Genomic DNA, 20913 nt, shown 5'->3' with positions numbered 1-20913 from the left:
ATATGACAGTAAACACATTTGAAGGCATCACATTGGGATATGGGAAATTATAAAAGGCTTTTTTTTTTTTTTACATCTTAAAGACAAGACGATTAATCGACTTTTATATAGAAAATAATCATCAGATGAATTGATAATTGTTTGTTGCAGACCTTAATTGGTATAAAACTGAAACAATCAGCCTTAGGGCAGAAACACGCCGCAAGTGGTGACAAGTGGTGTGCTGGGTAGAGATGCCGGCTCACATTCATTTTCTATTAAAAGTAGTTAATCCCTCGGTTAGCCAGTGGCCAGAAAAGACCAGCAGTGCAAAGAGCTAAGTTCAAATAAATGAACTGCGACCTACCGTGGAAGAGGTGCGAAACAGCTGCATGGTACCCAATCACACCACTTAAGTGTATATTTGTTGTAAATAAATGTTAATTGCAGCCCTTTTCTTTATTTATTTTTTTTTACATCTGACATGAAAATCTATTCAGACGCAGCTCTTACACTGCTACACTAGTTCACTTTTGAACCTATACAGCAACAACAGTGGAAGCATTTCTGACTGTGGGGCCACGTTGTTGGGGTTTCCTGACTTTGATGTATGTGCTGTCTGGAGCCACCGGTTCCCTTGACAGGTGCTCTCTTTAGAGACATGGCACTCGACCAGCTAATCTACAGCTCCTCCAATGTCCACAAAGATGTTAAGGACTCGTGGAGGTCAGGGACCTTAGCTAAACATTTAATTACAAAGCCAGAGTTATGAACTTCAGCATGTGTTGATGGCTTTGAACCCTCATAATTGACATGCCCTGTATTAGTCAGAATTACTTTCTCTTGTAAATTGTAGTATTATTTGTCTTGGTACCCAATCACACCACTTAAGTGTATATTTGTTGTAAATACATGTTATTTGCAGCCCTTTTCTTTATTTATTTTACATCTGACATGAAAATCTATTCAGACGCAGCTCTTACACTGCTACACTAGTTCACTTTTGAACCTAAACAGCAACAACAGTGGAAGCAGCAGTTATTCCCACCTTTCTGCCTGCCCTAGCAAATCAAACTGGCTGTTATAGAGAGAAAGGCAATCTATTGGTTTCCACTTAAGATTGATTCCTCAGTGGTAAATATCCCGCCCCAAAATGCTGCTTGAAAAGGAAATATATCACATTAATTAAGTTAGTAAGTAATGACAACATTTCAATCGACATTTAAAACTTGACTTCTTAATCCATAGTGAGCTAGCTCGTATATTCAGAAATCTTTTTTTTTTGTTATGACTACACACTGTAGTTTAATCTCTTCGACCAAACAAAATACAGTTCCTGAAATACATTCGGTTGTTTACACTGGCACTCGCAGAATAAAAAGTGTTTCTGGAATCTGCACATGTTTGAAATGGAAACAATGCAAAGACAGTGCGCACCAAAGCTGGTTTGAATTTACATTTTCATGTCTAAATGCAAAATGCCTGAAAAAATCAGCGAGGATCTGGTTCTCTTTATGGTATACAGTAGTGTACAACCAGAGTAGCGAAGAGTAAAACACAGCAGACCATTCCGTGCCAGCTCCACGAGGCAGAGTTTCTCCATCAGGATGGCATTGGGATGCCTTTGTGATGATGCAGAAGACCTCTCCTGCTGTTTTGTGTTGTAGAGAATGTTTGCAGGAACAAGCTGCACCAGATCTGTCTTAATGATCACTGAAATCTCTGCAGCTGGCTGCATCTCTTTCTCATTATCTGTCTCTCTCCGTTCATCTGTTTCTGTTTTTCTGTTTTATATTGTGTCTGGATCTGTCTCCTCTGGCTGTATCTCTGTCTCTGCGTCTCTGTCTCTTTACATGTCCTTGTCTCCATGTCCTGTGGTCTTTGTCTCTCTGTCTTCCTCTGTTGCTCCTTGGCAGTGTCTGAAAATCATGTACTAAAATGTATTAAAATTAAAACAAATTGACTGTTTTTGACTGTTAGAGCCTTGCAGTGAATTTGGACATAGGATTCCTTTTTATGCCTGTCTTTATGCTAAGCTAAGCTAACCAGCTGCTCGCTCCAGCTACATATTTGGCGCACAGATGTTACGGTAGTTGTATAAATTGTCTCATCTAACTCTTGGCAAGAAAGTGAATAAGTGTATTTCCCAAAATGTCAAACTATTCCTTTAACCTCCACTAAGTAAAACATGTCAAACATTCACTGTTTCCAGCTTCTCAAATGTAAATGTTTGCTGCTTTTTTATATCATAGTAAATCGAATATCTGGGGGTTTAGGGCTGCTTGTCTGGCAAAACAAGCAATTCGAAGAGATTTACCTTGTCCCCTTGGCAACTTGTGATGGGCATTTTCTTAAATTTCTTAAGTAATTGATTATTAAAAAAAATTGTCAACAGATTAATGGTCAAAGTAATTGTTAATTGCAGTTTATCATATAGGAAATAGTGAATGAGTGATTTTGGACCCAGTCCTTGTTTCCCTGCAGCCTGTTTCTCATTAAATCCACACTGACCTGTGGAGGTACAGCCGTTCTGTCTCTGGCTTTCCTCAGAATCTGCACATTTGAAAGGAAAAAAAATAAAACAGCACTTCTACATTAACAAGATCTATTTCTCTTTCGCTAAGGTCTGCTGCTGTCGTCTTTGAAGCATAACATTTCTGACTGTGGGGCCACGTTGTTGGGGTTTCCTGACTTTGATGTATGTGCTGTCTGGAGCCACCGGTTCCCTTGACAGGTGCTCTCTTTAGAGACATGGCACTCGACCAGCTAATCTACAGCTCCTCCAATGTCCACAAAGATGTTAAGGACTCGTGGAGGTCAGGGACCTTAGCTAAACATTTAATTACAAAGCCAGAGTTATGAACTTCAGCATGTGTTGATGGCTTTGAACCCTCATAATTGACATGCCCTGTATTAGTCAGAATTACTTTCTCTTGTAAATTGTAGTATTATTTGTCTTTTAAAATATTTATCAAACAAAATGCCAAACATTCATTGCTTCCAGCTTCCCAAATTTATATATAGATTTATATCTTTATGCTTTTGGTCGAACAAAACAAGTAATGTGAATACATCAATTTGCACTCCGGGAACATTTGTTTTATTATTTTCAGATTTCAGATTTTATAGACTAGACAGTTAAACAGTTAATTTGAAAAATAATCAACCGATTAATTGCCGCCCTAGTTATGTGCTCGACAGTGATCAGCATGTTCGCTCTTCATCAGAAAGTTGTAAGTGCCTTGAATGGTGTGTGTAGAAACCATAGGCTGTATATAAAGATGGACGACATGACAGTTGCCCAAAAGTGAAGCCAAAACATCTCGATGGCTGCAGTATAGGTCATAAACCCCGCCCCCTCCATGTTAGCTGATGGGACATGAGCCAAACTAAAAACTCAAAGTACATGTCAAATAAATTTTTCCCAAAGATGGTTTCTGTCATTTTAGGTAGTTCTTATCACGCTGATGTATGTTCAAGTGTTAATTTTTCTGTTAAGTTTGGTTTTAATGAGTTATTTGATGCTATAAAAAGGGGGTTTCACGTCATGATTGACAGCTGAGGCTGGCTCGCCTTTGAGTTGGCTGGGTGTATGGGCGGGACCTCGATATCACTACTACGCAGTCAGCAGCGCAAGATGGCAGCTCCCGAATCCGGGATATTTTGGCTTAATTTTTGTACAGTGGGAAGAATTGGAGACGCGTCGTCCATCTTTAATACAGTCTATGGTAGAAACGTGGAGTTTCTTGCATGTATAGTATGCAGGTGCGTCAGAAAGAGAGGGGGAGATAGAGCAAGACAGAGCTTGTGTTTGATTGTTTTTTCTATGTTGAATGTCAGCCCGAGAGTTTGTCTGAGGGCTTTCAGTTTTATAAATAATTATAACACCGTTGACACTTGTTCCATAAAGCTACATCTGTCTGGGAGAAAGAGAGAGGCAGACGCACTCAAGCCTGTAGTCGTAATATTCCCTGTTCCATATCCTATCACAAGCTAGTGTTTCCACTCAGGTCTCTAGAGAGGCCCCTTTCATAAAACTTGTCAAACAATGGCTTTTTACCGGCAAGCTGAGACAAAAACAGAGGTGGAAAAAAATGATCCATCACTGTGACGCTTCTCCATGAATCTGTCAACCCACCAGGGTCCATGTAGTTTTTTATATAAAGCCTGGCAGGAGTTGCTTATTAAATGATTTTGCCCTAGGTGGAATTTTTGTGTCCTAGCAAAGTATTAACCTTTTTTTAAAGCTAGATCTAAAGTCTTGTGTCATTTTGAATTGACAACTGAAAATGTTTCCTTATACCAAAGAGACGACATTCCTGATGTCACCTTAAACCCGCATTAATCGTTGGCTTATTTACACAGTGAGCAAACAGTGCAACTTTAGCTTCATTTGGTGTCGTGTTTCTTCCCAACGGGCAAGTGTAAGTCCAATATTCTAGCTCTGTTTTTGTCCACCAACTTCAAAGAGAAATATCTGGCTCATAACCTGCTAAATGCTCCACCAAGTTGACAAGCTAGTCGCTAACTTTGTCTGTCTCCCATTTGCTGCGGGGCAGGTAGCGTACAGTGGGTTTATCAGAGCCTATTTGCTGAAAACAGCTAACGCTGCTGTGAGCAGAATCAAAACAGAAAAGTTGTGCAACGGAAAACCAAAACAATAAGCTGAAAGACGCTAAAATGCTCTGTGAAGCTGCAAGGAACTACAGAGTTGGATGATAATTCTCTGCGGGATCACTACACGCAACATCTTTCACACGTAATGATTGGATGCATTGTTAATACAAAAATCTGTTTACAGGTGTTGATGAGTACTGTTGCATATGTTAAAGTTTTTTGTGGCTCCAGAGGAAGATGTGTGAAATCTGATAAATTGCCACAAGTGATGTCACTTGAGTCAGCGTCGGTTGGTGCTGAAGACTAAAAGTTTGAAAATAAGAAAAATCTGGGTGTGTGGAGTTGGAAAGTCGTGAGCTTACCAGACCTCTGTTACCCGCTCCTCATCTCTGCCTGAGGCTAGCGGCTGGAGGCTTTTGTGCTGAAAACAGCTGCTTCTTAGCTATTTCTTTGGGTTCATGATTACAACCAACCCCTTTACATGTTGTCATTTGATTCAATAGTAATATTGTTTAGAGGAGCATTAAGGTCAGTAGTTGTCAGTAATATTTTAGGACTGCTTGTAGCTGTTATCTCCTCTCCTTTTTTCCATCTGTGACTTTTTTTTTTTTCTCACTTTCTGGCCATGTTGCTTACTTGGCCAGAGGCAGCAGCTGGCTAAAGCAGAGGTCAGAGGTCAGGGCCAGGACAAAATCATCCAGCTAGATTGTAGAGTGAATCAGACGGACAGGTTGACCTCTCGCCCAAAATTCTAGGGAGACATGAGCTGCTCCTACAAGATCCAATCATTATGGATGTCATCATTGAACTCTGGATATTGTATCATCTACTTGTCAGGAGAGCTGAAGCAGTGCAAATTGTGCACTGGTGTGTGGACAAAAAGCTGAAATCATTCCTTAACTGTCAGAGTTAGAATCAATCAGCCTGTATGTTACATTCCTGTCATGTTCATAAAACATGTTCGCATGCCAGCAAATGTCACATTCCTTCATTGATCTCAATACTGTTCACTTAATTCTGCTCTCGTTTTCCTCTAAATGTGGCTCTGTTGGAGAACAAGGTTGCTCAACACAGACAAATTTGCCAGGTTTCCTAGCAACAAAAAGAGATAGAAGCAGGTTGATGTGCTAACAGACCTCCTCAAATTGCCTCTAAATATCTGCTGTAGCCAGCCAAGAAGCTCCAGTAAGGCCCAGTAGTAGATGAGTGACCCATGCGAGGTATTCTGCAAGCGTGCAAAATGTAAATCCTGCTGGGTTTGGCTTCAAGATGATGGATCTGCTAAAAGGATAGTTAACAGTTCTCTAAAGGCTCTCTGAGCTCTGTGATTAGTGGGTGTCATGCTTTATGATCATATCGGAGACAGAGAAAAGTAAGTCATTTAAGCAGTGTTGATGATATTGTGATGTAATGTAATATTGCCTTAATTATAGCGCTGAAAGATAGCCAGATACTGTCTGGTACTGTAGGGGAAATGCAGTCATGCAAAATCCCAGCTTCATATTTTTTCAGTTCTTTTTTTGTCATGTGCATTGGTGCGTGTATCAAAGATGATGATGATAAGATAAAAACCTGATGATTCTTAGGCAAGTTCTGGAGTAATATGAGGAGCGTCTTTTTTTCTATTAATTCTAAGCAGATTTATGGATGTTGCTCCCTCCGCCCGTCTAAAATGTATTTTTAGAGAAAAAACGATTACAGCCACATGAGCCCTAACATTGTAGGCCTCATAATATTTTTTCAGCTCTTTAAGGAGTTAAGTGAGCTTATTTTTAAAAGGACAACACAATCCATTAACTGTCTCATGAAACACTTTGAGGTCTATTCACGCTTGGAGCTCTTCAAACAAACTGTTGGCATTGCAGGAAGACGACACACTGCAACACGAACATGTCAGAGCAGCAACAGAAGGGAGACAGCGGGGTAAAGAGCTCTTGTTTCCCAAGACAGTAGAATGAAGACAAGACTAATATTAAAACAATCCCCTACAATCCATCTGGTGGGATGGATTCTGAAGCTAAAACCATGTTTTTGAGTTGCATGATCCATCAGAGACTCAGTAAAGGGCTCACAACAGTTTGAGCAAACTATTTGCCAAAGTAAAACACAAGGACAAGAAAACATGCTTTGTGTTTGCTGTAAAAAAAGTGAAGCCATGCCTTTTTGTTTTTAAATCAACAGGACGTTTCTGCACACTGTCAAGCTATTCTTTTATGCACATTACCATAGATTGAGCAGTAACTTTTCATCTGCTTGGCGGGGTTCATAACTGTTTCCAATATAAAATAAAGTAATTACAGACAAGCCAGGAGGCCCTCAAATTACGGAATACAAGAGGAAGTGGGTTGTTGAAAGAGGGGATGCTCAGATAAAAGAGAAGGAGGAGATCGAAGATTTGGAAAGAAGATGGAAACAGAGGAAAGAAAGAGTTCTTGCCCCAGTTGATTCTTTCTTTTTGTCACTAAGAGGTGCAGAACAAAACACGAGAAGTCCCAACATGCTCAAACTAATAATTTTCCTCTCCAAAACTGTAATTTAGTATGGGGCATCTATGCTGTGAAGATAAATCAGCTGTGGTTAAATGCTAGGTGATGGAACGTTGTCACAAGAGTGCTACATCAGCAATCACTCTCCTTTCTGTTTCTGGCCGAAGACCGAAATCCCTACACTACAGGGTCGCTCTTAAAACGCAACCAGGATTACGTTTTCAGTGCAGTAAGCGGATATCTCTGGAAGCCATTATGTGGCGGTGACGACAAAGAGAAGTTGTTTAGAATTAAAAAGAGATCATTGATTTTCCCCCAAACATCTGCCCTGCAGTTTTAAAGTGCCCACAGAGGTTCTGTTCACCCCGAATCAACCTCCCTCTGCTCTCGTTTATTTATATTGCTGTTTATGCTAGACCACCTCTCCTTTTGTTCCTAATAGACATGAAGTAATGCTTCCTGTGACAGGGAGCTGCCCCGCCGTTCTTGACTTTCGTGCAGAGGTTTCCTCTCAGCGTCAACCCAGTTGTGTAAATCAAGCCAACCTCAGACCATCCTTGATGAATGTTTCCCCTCAAATGTTCTCTCAACTGTGGTTGTTTTGCTGAATCTGGGCACTGCGGCTTTCCCCTCCTCTAATTCCCCTCCAGAGATTTTTTTTCTGCTTTTAGGTCTAGTTGTGTGCAGGCTCCCTCCAACCAGAATCCATCCATGTGTGAAAGCAGTGGGGATTCCCTCACACCATCCCTGTTTTCCTTCGTTCTGCTTCCCTCAGTTGGAAGGAGCAGTTACTCACTCTAGCAGACTTTTAGTTGCCCATGATGTTGCGGTTAGCGTGGTGTGCCAATAGCTCGCTGTGATCAGATGTTCACTCTCACCCTCACTCTAGTTTAGTTAGCTGAGTGCTGGCAAACAATTTGGACGTGCTATAACATCTGATGGATGCTCTGACTTTTTGTGGGTAAAAGTGGTTAAATGTATTTATTATTTGAAAGACTGAGTTGTTTTGAAATGTAAATTGTCCCAGATTTGACACATTGCATTACAGTTGTCTCTGTCAGTTTCCCAGTAAATTTTCTCTTGTCTTACATTTCCTCAGCGTTTGCAGAGGCCACCCTGAGGGCTAAAGGGCTGGGCTTCAGTCGCCTACACATGCCAGATTAGATGTATTGTTAATACAAGATGTATGGTTGGTACAAGTGGAAGGGTGTGTATCCAGTAGGTGTGTAGGTGTGTCTGCTGGGAGCTGGACCAGCCTCCTGTGCAGAGGTCTGGCTGTGGGTACAATGTGAACAGAGTTGAAGTGCAGACAGACCTGCAGTGTCTCTGCAGTCATGCTCTACCATGTCGGATGGTACTTGCTGCTGGGGTGCCTGTTGCTGGATTTAGATGGAGTGCACGTGCAAGGTCAAAGCCGACGGAAAGAAAAGGTACTGCCTGGTGTAACCCTGTACAGATGTTGCATATGTAAATTTTCCCTTTTCCTTTGTTCTACACTGTGTATTGCATACAATGTGGCAATGCTTTTATTGATTATACTGGGAGAACATTTTTCTTCTTTCAGAATGAATATTTGTGCGATTAACACACTTGCAATTACGGCTCTTGAAGCTTTGACTTTGGTGTTTAATCAACTTGAACAATGTCCTGTAGGTGATGTCATGGCTAGGGATGTCAAAATTGTGTTAATCCTTTATATTAAAAAAAATTGCATTCAAGTATTATTTTGCTGGCATTTTTGTATTAACAAATGTGTGTTCTGTTTCTCTATATAACCATGAATGATTTTCCATCCAAATGAACAATTAAATGACACTTCATGGGTTGAGAATATTCTTCTACTTCTTAGGCTTATAAAACCATATAAAGATCAATGCGATTAAATAAAAAAAAAATATCGTCACATTGTTGCTTAAAAAGGCTGCAGACATTTTAGAGATGCATGGTTTTCACAGGACATAGATTATGGTATTTTACATTGTTGGAAATAATGTCTACATGCGTGTTGAATGTGGTTAAGAGGAGCCCACTTATGACCCGCTAATGGCTAGCTCACTGGCAGTTAGCGGTGTCCTATTCATGACTTTCAGTGATATAGCATAGATACTGTTAATGTTAGCAGATTTGGAAAATTTTATCAGTAAAAAGTGCACGTAAAAGCTTGGATCAAAACACTATTGACTGAGAAGCAACAAAAAATTATATGGTGCAGATTGACACTATACATTTTATTCGATGAAGTTCTAAGGATTGAAACATCATTAATAAAGTGAGTACAAGTTACCACCAGTGTGCGGGATTCTTTTGTTCCTTCTTACTCAGTAATTCCAGTAAAGTTGCTCTGCAGTATCAGAGCACATTTAATGGAGAAGGAGACACCACTCTATGGTCTTGGTGTTTAAAACAATACAACTCTCTGTATGGAGGCTCTCCAACTGACTTGTTGGTTTCTGTGGCTATCTAGTGTGAAAATGAGAAGCCTGCATTGGCAGTAGGCAAGTGGAAGCTAGCTAGAGATTGCAGAGCAATTTTGTTGTTTAAAAATGTCAAGGTCTTTCTTTTGTCCTGCCAACATGCTTCATGATCTTATATCCCAGGACCACCACTGGCGATTTGGTGGGCGCTTTGATCCCAGCCAACAGTGACATTTCTAACATGGGTGGTCCTGCTGGGAATAAAATCCCCAACGATGACAATGTTAATACTGCGCCCAACCTGCTGAGCTACTCAACAACACAGTCACAATAGAAAGTCACACGCTCACTCATGTGTGCACATTCTGAGGAACACACACATAATGACATTTAAATACACATGCCGGTACTAACATGCATGCTTGTAGTGATTTGACACATTGAGACTGTGCCTTGTCCATATCACCTCAGACTTTGTGTGTTTCTGCCTTTCAATCCCAACAATGCTTGCAAACACACACACACACAGCTCACTGGCTGTTTGTCTCTTCACTGTGGCAGGCTACTGTTGCTGATTTTCCTTGTGTTTGTTTCAAGTTCCTTGGCAACATTTGTTTTGTTTTATTTGCAACATTACTAATCATAAATAAATCATAAAAATAATTCACTTTTCTTCACATTCTTCAGTTTTTTTTTTATTATACGTAAATCAAACTCTGCCATGTGCAGAGTTCCCGTCCTTATTCCTGAAGCATCAGACCGCTGTCATCATGCATTTTTCCAAGCCAAATTGCCTACTGCTGCTTGCAAGACCCAGCCAGTCTGAGAGCGTCTGCATACCTGTGTCTTGGTTAGATTTACGGACCTTGCCATTTGGTTAGACCTTTGTAGGAGCAAGTGTTCATTGTCTGTGTGTGTGCATGTGTGTTGATGATAGCGCTCTAGCCTGCAGCGCTTGTGTCAGGCCTCCGTAGATTTCTCGTTGCTCATAACGGAGGATCTGTCAGCTACACATGCAGACAGACTCCTGATGAGACTTGCACTGATGGAAGGACACAGTGGTTCGTTATAACCATTAATCTAGTCCAGGTGTGCCCCGTCAACATCTGCCCTAATTCTAATTTATTGTGTTTTCCCACAAATAATTGTTTAGAGTTGCAGGAAAGTTAAGTCATGATCGTCATGTTCTCTCAGCATTGGTAGACATTGCTCATAAATACTTTTGTAATGGAACTTATGTGATTGTATTGTAGTCATATGCAGGTGTTAAGTGAAGTACGTATTTTAAAATATCTTTTTGTTGAATTGCAAGTAAAGTGACCAGTGCTTCATTTAAATATGACAATTTTTTTTTTTTAAAGGAGAGTTTATCAGATGTATTCAAACATTGCCCCAACAGCACCATACAACTGTCTTACCACGCAATCACACTATAACTGAGACAATAATAGAACAAGGCCATGTGATGGATTAGAGAGTTTCAAGTCCCTGCAAGTTGGACCAGTGGCTGCCTTGAAAGTTAGAAAAGCTAACTGAAAACAAAAATGCAGAAGCACTGGTATGACCTTAATAGTTCTAGTGCATTAGTTAATCCATTCAATTCAGTGTGATGTTTTCAGTTATGTGATATATGTATGATTTTATATGTTGAAGTCGACAAATTTACCCAATGCATTGTCTGATCATGGCTTGCATTGCTTGTTAAATCCTTACATTTGAGGTGTAAATGTTTGGCATGTTTGCTTGATAACGGACTGAAACACTTATTCAAGTATCAAACTGTTGTCAATTAATTTTATCTCGATCAACAACCTTTGCTCTTCTTGGAAGACTTTCCACAAGATTTTGGAATCTGGCTGCAGGGATTCCCTCCCATTAGAGCATTAGTGAGGTGGAACACTGATGTTGGGCCTGCCTCGTGTTTCCATTGCATCCCAAAGGTGTTGGATGGGGTTGAGGTTAGGGCTCTGCGCAGGCCAGTCAAGTTCACATGACACATGACCTTGAAAGCATTCAATTCAAGTAAGCAAAAAAAAAAATCAAGAGTTCTCACCTAACAGGAGCATTGAGGAAGCATCATGGGAGCCTGTTCTGTCTGTTCATCAGCCTGCTGCCATGCATACTAACACAGACTGAACCACTTGATACCCGGACTGTTATTAGTTCACCTATAGATTGGGGTGGGCCAAAACTTTACACACTCACATTGTGCCTCCGCTCAGACAGTGTGTTGTTAGGATACAAAGGCATGAACACACACATTAAATAGACACAGTGTCCTTGCTTGCTTCAGCCTGCTACTACAGAGCTGGTAGAAACTCAGCAAGTGCAAACATTGTCTTGGCACATGAGATAAAGGTTTAAAGAGTTACTTACTGAGGTTATTAGTGATTTGTTTGACAGGATAACTACTCAGATGCATGCTCTGTAGAGAATAGAGTAGATCTTTTAAAGCTGTTGAATTTTAAACTGGATGACTTTATGGAGCCTTTAATTGTGCAGTTTGACACCACTATTACAAAGAAATTGACTTTTGACGCTGGTTTTAATGCTGATGACAGCTCATTGAGTTGCACCCTTTTTCCATACACATACAGTTTGGTTACAAGTCTGTCAGACGTCTGTCATTTACAGTAAGTCAGAGGTGTCCTCCTGTAATGATATGCTAAGATCATGATAAGGATACTGACTGTCAACATACAGAGTGTAGAGTAGATCAGTACTTAAAATTTGTCTGAAATTTCAGTGGCTAACCATCCTTCCAGGTCCTTGAAATGGATTTGAACTTGTGTGTTATGGGATTACAGCATAGTAGCATAGAGTCTACGCACAGGGCCTCTGTTGCTACATTGTAGGTATCGCCATATCTGAAGTGTACCTCCTCTACACTCCACAGCTGCTACAGAGATATCGCAGTGATTGGTCAACTTTGGCTGCTTGTGTTTCTGATACCTTGAAGAAAGGTTCAGTAATAAAGCTTTCGATATGCTGACGCTTTCAATTCCCAAAATGCAACCCAATACCATCTTTCGTTAGACCTTCCCTACCTGTTAAATGCCCCTCATCTTTAAAACTCTATCCTCCAGAGACTCAAGTCTCAAGCTCCAGATAACCCTATTGACATCATCAGGGTTATCATAAGGCTGTGGCTCAGGAAGTAGCGCGGGCTTTCCTCTAGTCGCAGGGTTGGTGGTTCCTCCTGTCCACTTGAGCAAGACATTAAACTCTAAATTCCCCCCTTGCATGTCAGCTCTGGTATGTGAGTATGTATATGAAGGGTTGAATGTGGAGCAAATTGTAAAGCACTTTGTCCGCTAAGGTAGAAAAGTGCTATATAAGTGCAGTTCATTTATCATTTTCTCACACTTCGGAAAGCTCCCTCCAGATTCACAGAAGACATTTTACAGCTAGTTTCATAAGCTGGTTACTGCTCCCCATGATGAGTTAACTGACCTTTATGTTTAAAATTGGTGGAATGCACCTTTTTAAAGCAGGAGACAGCATGATAATGTATTGCACATCTATCTAATGCTATGCTGGTATCAGTGTGTGAAATCCAACTATAAATCAGTTGTTCTACCGGAGGCATCCACAGTGGGACTTTTGTTGCATGTTCTTCCCTTGTCCACTTGTCCCTGTCCAAGCCAACCAACTTCCCTTTGCACAGATGTGTCAGTAGGCCCGGCTGACGGGACTGAGCCTGCAGGCCTGCATTCACAGTCAGAACTGGGACTCAAAGCTAGTTCAGTCTTGAGCTTTTAGTCATATTTCTCCTTACTGCCACTGCCTTGTTTTTGTTGAGTCTGTGCTGCTCTGCTTTTCCATTTTTATAAGTACCAGTACATTAAATACGTAGATTTCAACACACAATGAACCAGGCGAAGATATCTCTAAAATATATCATACTGGGATATTTCATGGAGTATGTCTTTCTTTGGTGAAGAGTGTTTGACAGCTATCGGCTCCTGAGTGACTGGCCAACGTGTCATAGTACTCCAACTAAGTATGGCCTGGGCTGGCGTTCATAGGGATATCTCACAGACTTCTGGGGAGATAAGCTGAGGGGACGGTGTTGACCAGAGGAGATCTAGTGTCAGCTTATCGACCAGGGCTGGCTGCCTGACTGTGGCATGGGATAAGAGATAAAGAAAGGGCCTTTGTTTTCAGTTGGAGCACCGTGTTTGGTCTCTTGCCTATCTCAGTCCTTCACTGGCCCTCATTGTACCCAGCCAACCCTCAACCAAGGGCTGGGTTTCACTGCAGATACAGTATTTAAGACTGACTATTGTTCTAATATTTCAGATTTGATGAGTGAAAGCCAGGTTCAACTGATTTCTGGCTAATGTTTGGGCATATCATTCTTTCTGATAATGCAATCAGAGCATGCTCAATTGAATTTTGACTTAACAAATGCCAGTAACCATATAGGAAAACTGAGACCCCCTCTGTAATAATTGTACTATTGCATTTAATGTGTACGATACCATTTTATTCTAAATGTTAGTTACCCACCCCGACCTCCAGCTCTCTTTGGATTTAACAGCATGAACCAATGCCTTCTGTCAAAATCACAACTTGTTGTTGGTCAAATGATGTAAAGAGTGTTTCTTGAACCCTAAATACCCTACCATAAGTAAACTAAATGGGTGCCACAGATACAGAAACGTTAGTGCTGACCAAATGTGGTATTTATTTAGCAGGATTTATTCAGCTGAGATGTCAGAAAACATTTCTCTCCTCATAATTGTACCAGGATCACGACACACACCTCAGTTTACACTAAAGTTATGAACAGTCTTCAGACCTCAACCCCCATACATTTAGTATCTTTTTCGTTCCCTCAAAGGCTTTGAGCTAAATGTCAGGATGGTAACAAATATTTGGTTATAAACCAAAGTACTGGATAAATTCAAATTTTGATCCAATGATGGCACTGGATATGTGTACCAAATTTCATGGAAGTCCATCCAATAGTTGAGACATTTCATTCAAAACATCAAATTTCAATCTCATGGTGCCACTAGAGGAAAAGTAAGGGAATCACCAAATAAGGATTCCTCCTCTAGTCACCATGGATATGTGCACCAACTTTGACCAAAATTGCCTTCCTTAGAACAGTGCCATACTCTGAGAAAAAATCTCTGAGCGTGCACACTCCTGCTTCTCTCTTCATGTCCTCCTGCTCTCCATATGCCTCTCAGCTCCACTTTAGTGCTCTCTTTTTCAGCCCATTAGGGTCATCAAACAAAATTTATAGCCCTTGAAAGGCCTCTCTCACTGCGCCACTGTTCCCTGAGGCCCAACGTTCTGATGTGTTTGGTTGTGTGTGTATGTGTATGTGTAATGCAATATGACAAGCAAGAGAAAATGCCCGGGTCGTGGTTGCGTGTTGTTAATTTTGTGTTTTTACTGTCACCTCTGGATACCACATAACTTTAACTGCTGTGTTTGTTTTGAAAGATTTTTTCTAATTTGCTGAGACTTCATGAGAGTCAATAATAATAAGTACACGTTTTGACAGCTGACGTTTTTAACCAAACCGATTTACAGTGAGAACAATTATAGAATAGTTTTATTCTGATGACAAAAACTCGGGAGTGACTATGCTGTCTTGCTGTAGAGGGAAGTAGCCTTTACCCGAGGGGTAACGAGATATATAGAGGGGTCTAAGACAGGTGTTGCATCGGAGCAGCCTGCGACCAAAAAAGTTACACAGTTACAAATGTAGATGTGATACCTGACCGACAATAATGCAGGTCAAAGATCAAATGGAGACTCCTGCGGAGCAGTGTGGATAGTTTGTGCTAACAATAAACATATGTACAGTGGTTTGGCTCCAACTGGCAACTCTGTGAGAACCATGGAAATGTTATTTAGAGACAGCACATTCAAGTGTTTTGGAAAGAAATTAAATCAGTAGTGATGTGCAGTTTTTGATGGCAGACGGGTCAAGGGTTACTGTCTTGAAAAGATGAGAAACTAATCGACTTGAGGGCAGACAAAATTATGCCAGATGTCAGTGAAGAGTTGACGACAGTTTTCAAGAAGGGAAGATGGTCTGCAGCAGTGGTTTTTCTGAGGGTTGTAGGAGACAAGTTTAGCTCCTTGAAGTTCAAATAGTGTCATTACAACGTCACATTTTCTTGTTTATATAATGACTTTTCATTCTTTGACATTAAAAGATGATTTAACATATGTTGTTGTGGGGATGAGATGGTAATACTTATTATTTCCTTACTCTGACTAGTGATTTGATGTACTGTGGATCACAGATTCTTTCTTCTACCTTAAAAATCTCTCTGGAGACCGAATGAGTCACAGAGAATGATTATTTGTGCTTCAGTCATCTGCAGGTACAAGGTCTATAATCTCAATCAAAAATTTATTTGCCATTGGTTTGTTTGAGTGTAGTGGTTGTTAGGACATTATACATTGGAAAAGTTGACATTTATATGAGTAATCTTTATTGCCCCTCAGACAGACTCTCCCACACAATAAGACATTCATACCCCATCTAGCTATTGACATCAAAACATGACACCAGAAAACCGCTGTTGAAATATCTGGAAGTCTGTTCTCGAATGAGCCCCAATTCTTGTTTTGTTTCTCAACAGAATATGTTTCTGCGACGAGGGAGTTCTCGAGGAGACGGGACTGTGCCTTCAGGATCCAATCGGAAAGGTTCAGTGGGTCGTGGAGATGTCTTTGTGGTGGATGAGGACACTGACTTGTTGGATCCACTCTTCCAAAATGGCGGACAAGTCAACCCTCAGTGGAAACCTTCCAGAAATGGACTTAAGGGAAGCCAGAAGGGGAAGCCTGAACTGTCATCTAAACTATTGGAGGAGAACATAACCACAGACAAAAAGACAGATTCCAGTGGGAGGACTTCATCGCTGTTCCCCGGAAAACCATCCGATGTCATCACTGACCTGGTCATCGGAAGTGCCACCAAGAAGCCCTCAGTGGGATTTCCTGTACTTCCTAAGATCCCTTCAGTTCCCAGAACGTCCACAGACTCCAACACACTAAGGGAGGAGACAGATGAAAGGTCCACGTCTGTCTCACCTACACCTCATGTCATCATCTCTGGTCCATCTGCAAAGGCAGTAGTTGAGGAGGGGAAACCCATCACCACTGATCATAGAGCCGAGCACGATGGTAAACAACCAGACAAGGAGCTCCCCAACATTGTGACCATTGTATCCAGGGACAGAGACCTGGTCCTGGGCTCAGATGGCAAAAAGTACCGGCTCCAAAGAGGACCACCGGGCCGAATGGGTCTCCCAGGGCAGGCGGTGAGTGGTCTCGTGGTCTTCTTGTTGCTTTAATACCCTTGTTCCAATACTACTTTATGCATCCAAGTGTAGTCATTTCTTTTTTTCCCTTCCAAATAACAGTAAAGAAGTCTAAGTCTAAGTCCTCTTTAGGTTGCCCTGCCTGATGTAAAGTGCTCAATGAGAAATTATTGATTTGTTTTATAATTGCAGTTTTTTGGATATTGATTACCAAGGCCAAGACTTGTTTCAGACTGGTTTAACAGTACATTTGATGTATCATATCAGCGCTATCTGTTGTCAGATAAGATAAAACTTAGGACAAGCCTTGTGAATGAAGAAAGTGTGACGTCTGTTTATACTTTACAGCTTACAAGAGTTGTTCAGTTGCCATCTGACTCTGATCAGTGAAGGTTACACTGCTCAAACATATGTTGATCCACATGTCTTTGATGCCGCGATCTGAGCACTAAGGGAACCCAAGGAGTCTCAACAGTTTGTCATAGCATTACTCAATGTGACAATCTTAACCCCTAGCTGCCAGGTTATCTGATTGGTGCCTGGGAGTAGTCATTTTATAGTATCCAATCGGAAGGTTTATCTGGTGTAAGAGGTGGGTCATCACAAGGACTGCAGGGCAGACAGAACCAGAACCAGACTGCACATCTGGTCACGTCTGGGCCAGTCTCTGCAGTCATGCTGCCATAAAATCCACAGGATCACTCAGCACGATTACTGTGATTGAAGACGGCTGTAGGGAACATGAAGGAAGATGTCCTGTCCTCTCTTCTCATGTGCTGCATTTCAGGTTTTGCTTGCTTAGCTTTTTGTAGTATTCATTAGCCTGTAGCATTAGCCTTTACAAGTATTGTATCAAACTTAATATTTTAGTAAAAAGTGTTACTATGGCATGGCCACAGAAAATACTCATCTCTGATTGGTTGGCAGGTGCATTCTAATGGAATGACAAGATGTCTCGAGTGAACAGTTTAACCACTGTTCTAAATCAGTGCGAAAATTAGTCTTTTGCTTTTCAGCAGGCAGCCAAATAGGCTACAAACTGGGAGGTTTTACAAGGATCTTTGCTTGTGTCTCAGGTCTCTGTTTTTTGACTCTAAGGGGTAGCAGTCTTTAGTTTTACATTTCTGAGATGAATTGTTAAAGACACAACAGTTTTACAGTTTGACCAATGGTTTACTTGTGTTTTTTCTTTTTGAAGTAGTTGATAAATAATATTTTCAATCTAGGAGGGTGCTTTTTCCTCGTAGTACTTGTCTTTTGAGCTGTTTTATTGAGGGTTGTTACTGTTTTCGCAGGGCTGTCCTGGTGAGCCTGGCCTGCCTGGGTTTAAAGGTGATAAGGTAAGAGAAGCTTGTTTACGACATAATAGCCCGTGATGATGTGTTAAACTAGTCCACTTGACTCTAAAGGATTTAAGTGCACCTCTGTTCTGTCCACCTCTGAATTAGCATCCAAGGCTATATCTTGTTTGAAAGCTCATTTTTACCTTAGACATTTTAATACCTACTGCTATAAACTCTTGCCCCTTCCTTCATTAAGTCCACATGTCGATTATTTATGCCGGAGCCCCAATGCTGCATCATATTCCTTCTATGATGTAATGTTAAAAAACAAGGCTGTGCCATGATACTAAGTATTGCATATAAATTGATTTGTCTTGCATAAACATACCACTTCCTTTTCATCTCTCACAGGGTAAGACAGGCCCCGAAGGGAGTCCAGGAAAAAAGGGGGAACTAGGACCTCCTGGACCGGCAGGTTTACCAACCCTCTACCTGTGGAAGAACACAGCGGAGGAATGGGCTGCCTTTCAGGTAAGGTGGTAACAACAGTGTACTTTTATTTAGTGCAATATAAGTACGTTGTTTTCCTTCTCCTTAAACAGATTCTCTCTTATCTTAATTTCTCTCTCTGTGTAGTCCTCTTTCATAACTTGAGTCAAGAACCTACTTTTTTATGGTTTGGATGACCACTAACTATTGTTACAGTAAAATGTTTCTAGATAGGCAGTCTGGTCCACCCCCTTGCAAACTGTCTTCTGAACTTAACCCTTAATTCTGAAGAAACAAATCTTCGAAGGGGTCTGATTCCCGCTGGCAGTTCATACTCAACATGAACTGTATACTATCAGTAATGGAATGTTGGCTAAAATTTGGACCAAAGCTCCTGTCCTAAACCTGATGGCTCTGTCATCTGTACCTCCATAATATTTTACAATTTAAATATTGGTCATAAAAGTAGCTAGTTGTAGAAAAGAAACAGAAGATCATTTTCTAGATTTATAATCTCATTATCAAGCGTTTTCACAATTATTTATTAAGAGTTTTATAGTTTTTGCACTAAAATAGCATTTTTAGCCATACTAGCGGCATGGCTCTAGGGATGGCAATGTTGGTCTGTCAGTCGGTTGGCTGGTCTTTCGGTTGGTCGGTCAGACATTCATGTTCCCTCGGGATGAGTTGTAATCACTTTGGTGATCCCAACTTTTCATCTAGTGCCAGCTTTTTATGACCTGCAAAACTAATGACATTCCCATCAGCTTCAGATTTAATTTGTGTTGTTTACTGCTAATCAGCAAATGTTAGCATGCTACCACGCTAAACTAAGATGGTGAACATGGCAAATATTATACCTATTATTAAACATCAGCATTTTAGCATTGTCATTGTGAGCATGTTAGCATGCTGATGCTAGCATTTAGCTCAAAGCATCGCTGTGCCTAAGTACAGCCTCAGTGTGGGCGGTAGACTTTGTCACATATTTACTTACATATTTATTTAGATCGTAATCCTGTGACTGTGCTGTAGCTTTTACTGCTTATTTAATTTTGTTTTATTTTGGAATTTCGGTGTTGGAAGTATAGACACTGACCTTTTTTGTGTCTACTTCTCATTGGATAATTGACAAAGATTCAGCCAGCCTTGTGGTGTTTAGGTTGTGCTTTCATCTGTTCTGTAAAACACCCTGAATTAAGAGTGGGCCAGCAAGTCAGTTATGTTACGTCTCATAAAAATAGTTAGCCATACAGCGAGTGATGAAAAGGCATTACATTTTTCAAGTGATAAGAATACATATAATGGATCTTTAGAAATCCAACATTCCCTTTGTGAATGTGAGAGAGGTCTATGCAGAGACAGGGTCAGGTTTAGCCTAGCTTAATACAAAGACTGGGTACTGAAAGAAGAAGTTAGCACATTTCCCAGTGTTCCTTTAAAATATCAGTTGAAGTCCCCAAACAGGATGACTTGTCGTTGCTCTTGTCTCCTAAAGCTCTTGAGTAATACTGTCAGTTACCTGAAAGACACACTGGACATCAAATGTTCTCCGAGGCTAAGCCATTTTACCCAGACCCATAATATTCCCAGACTATCTGGGACCCTGCAGTTATGGTGCGTGCAAGTTGACGCATCATCATCTGTTTAATCTCTCTGTTGTGGCCACAGCTGTTTGTTGTATGACCAGTATGTCAGCATGATGGATAACTGCTAGTTTGTTATTGAAAAAGGGTGACAGAAATAAAATTCCTTTATGTGTTCACGAATGAGGATTGGTATCATATGTGTTCACGAATGAGGATTGGTATCATCCATGTACACATTTCCTTTTATGTCATTCTCTGTCATGTTTTTATTTCTGGATCTTTAACTTATCCTGTGTGTTTCTATTCTCTCTGTAGCAAACCAATTTCTACCAGTTACTTCGTTCTGGTTGGCCTGTAAGTATGCTGTGACGATTAATATCCTGTCTTTGTTGGGATTTAGTTGTTTTGTCAGTTCCTGTTGACCTGAGGCTGGTTTCTTCTTTGTGAGCTTGCAGAGTGAAGAAGGCCCTGCAGGACCACCTGGAGAGATGGGCAGGCCCGGCATACAGGTTAGAGATGGCCTCCGTTCACACTTAAAAATGCAAACGATGAACCTAAATATATAACATTTAGAATTATCTTTCTATGTTGATTAATTCAGAATTGATGAATCTTCCTTCCTGATCTTCCTTCTCAGGGGCTACCTGGGGAACCTGGGGAGCGAGGACGACCAGGGATGCCAGGAGAGATGGTAAGCAGCCAAGCCATCACTTCCTGATCCAGAAGTAACTTTATCAATGTAGTTAGTCTCATAGGTT

At 40.8% G+C, this 20913-nt stretch overlaps 1 protein-coding gene across 3 annotated transcripts in view; it reads left to right on the top strand.

Moving 5' to 3' along the window:
* The window catches only part of si:ch211-196i2.1 (collagen alpha-1(I) chain), a 113113-nt gene that overhangs the window by 44115 nt on the left and 48085 nt on the right, over positions 1-20913 (top strand). For 2 of the 3 annotated variants that reach the window (XM_044174549.1, XM_044174550.1), the window contains 6 exons: positions 16111-16794; positions 18090-18134; positions 18489-18608; positions 20471-20509; positions 20611-20664; positions 20793-20846. In XM_044174549.1, coding sequence (XP_044030484.1) covers positions 16111-16794; positions 18090-18134; positions 18489-18608; positions 20471-20509; positions 20611-20664; positions 20793-20846 — 996 coding nt within the window. Of the gene's footprint in view, positions 1-8360; positions 8513-16110; positions 16795-18089; positions 18135-18488; positions 18609-20470; positions 20510-20610; positions 20665-20792; positions 20847-20913 lie in introns of those variants that run through there. The other variant, XM_044174551.1, reaches the window with a different exon arrangement.

This window comes from Siniperca chuatsi, linkage group LG18 (assembly GCF_020085105.1).
Source record: "Siniperca chuatsi isolate FFG_IHB_CAS linkage group LG18, ASM2008510v1, whole genome shotgun sequence".
Classification (NCBI taxonomy): domain Eukaryota; kingdom Metazoa; phylum Chordata; class Actinopteri; order Centrarchiformes; family Sinipercidae; genus Siniperca; species Siniperca chuatsi.
Note: the sequence above shows the minus strand (reverse complement) of the source record. Positions and strands in the feature narration are given on the sequence as shown.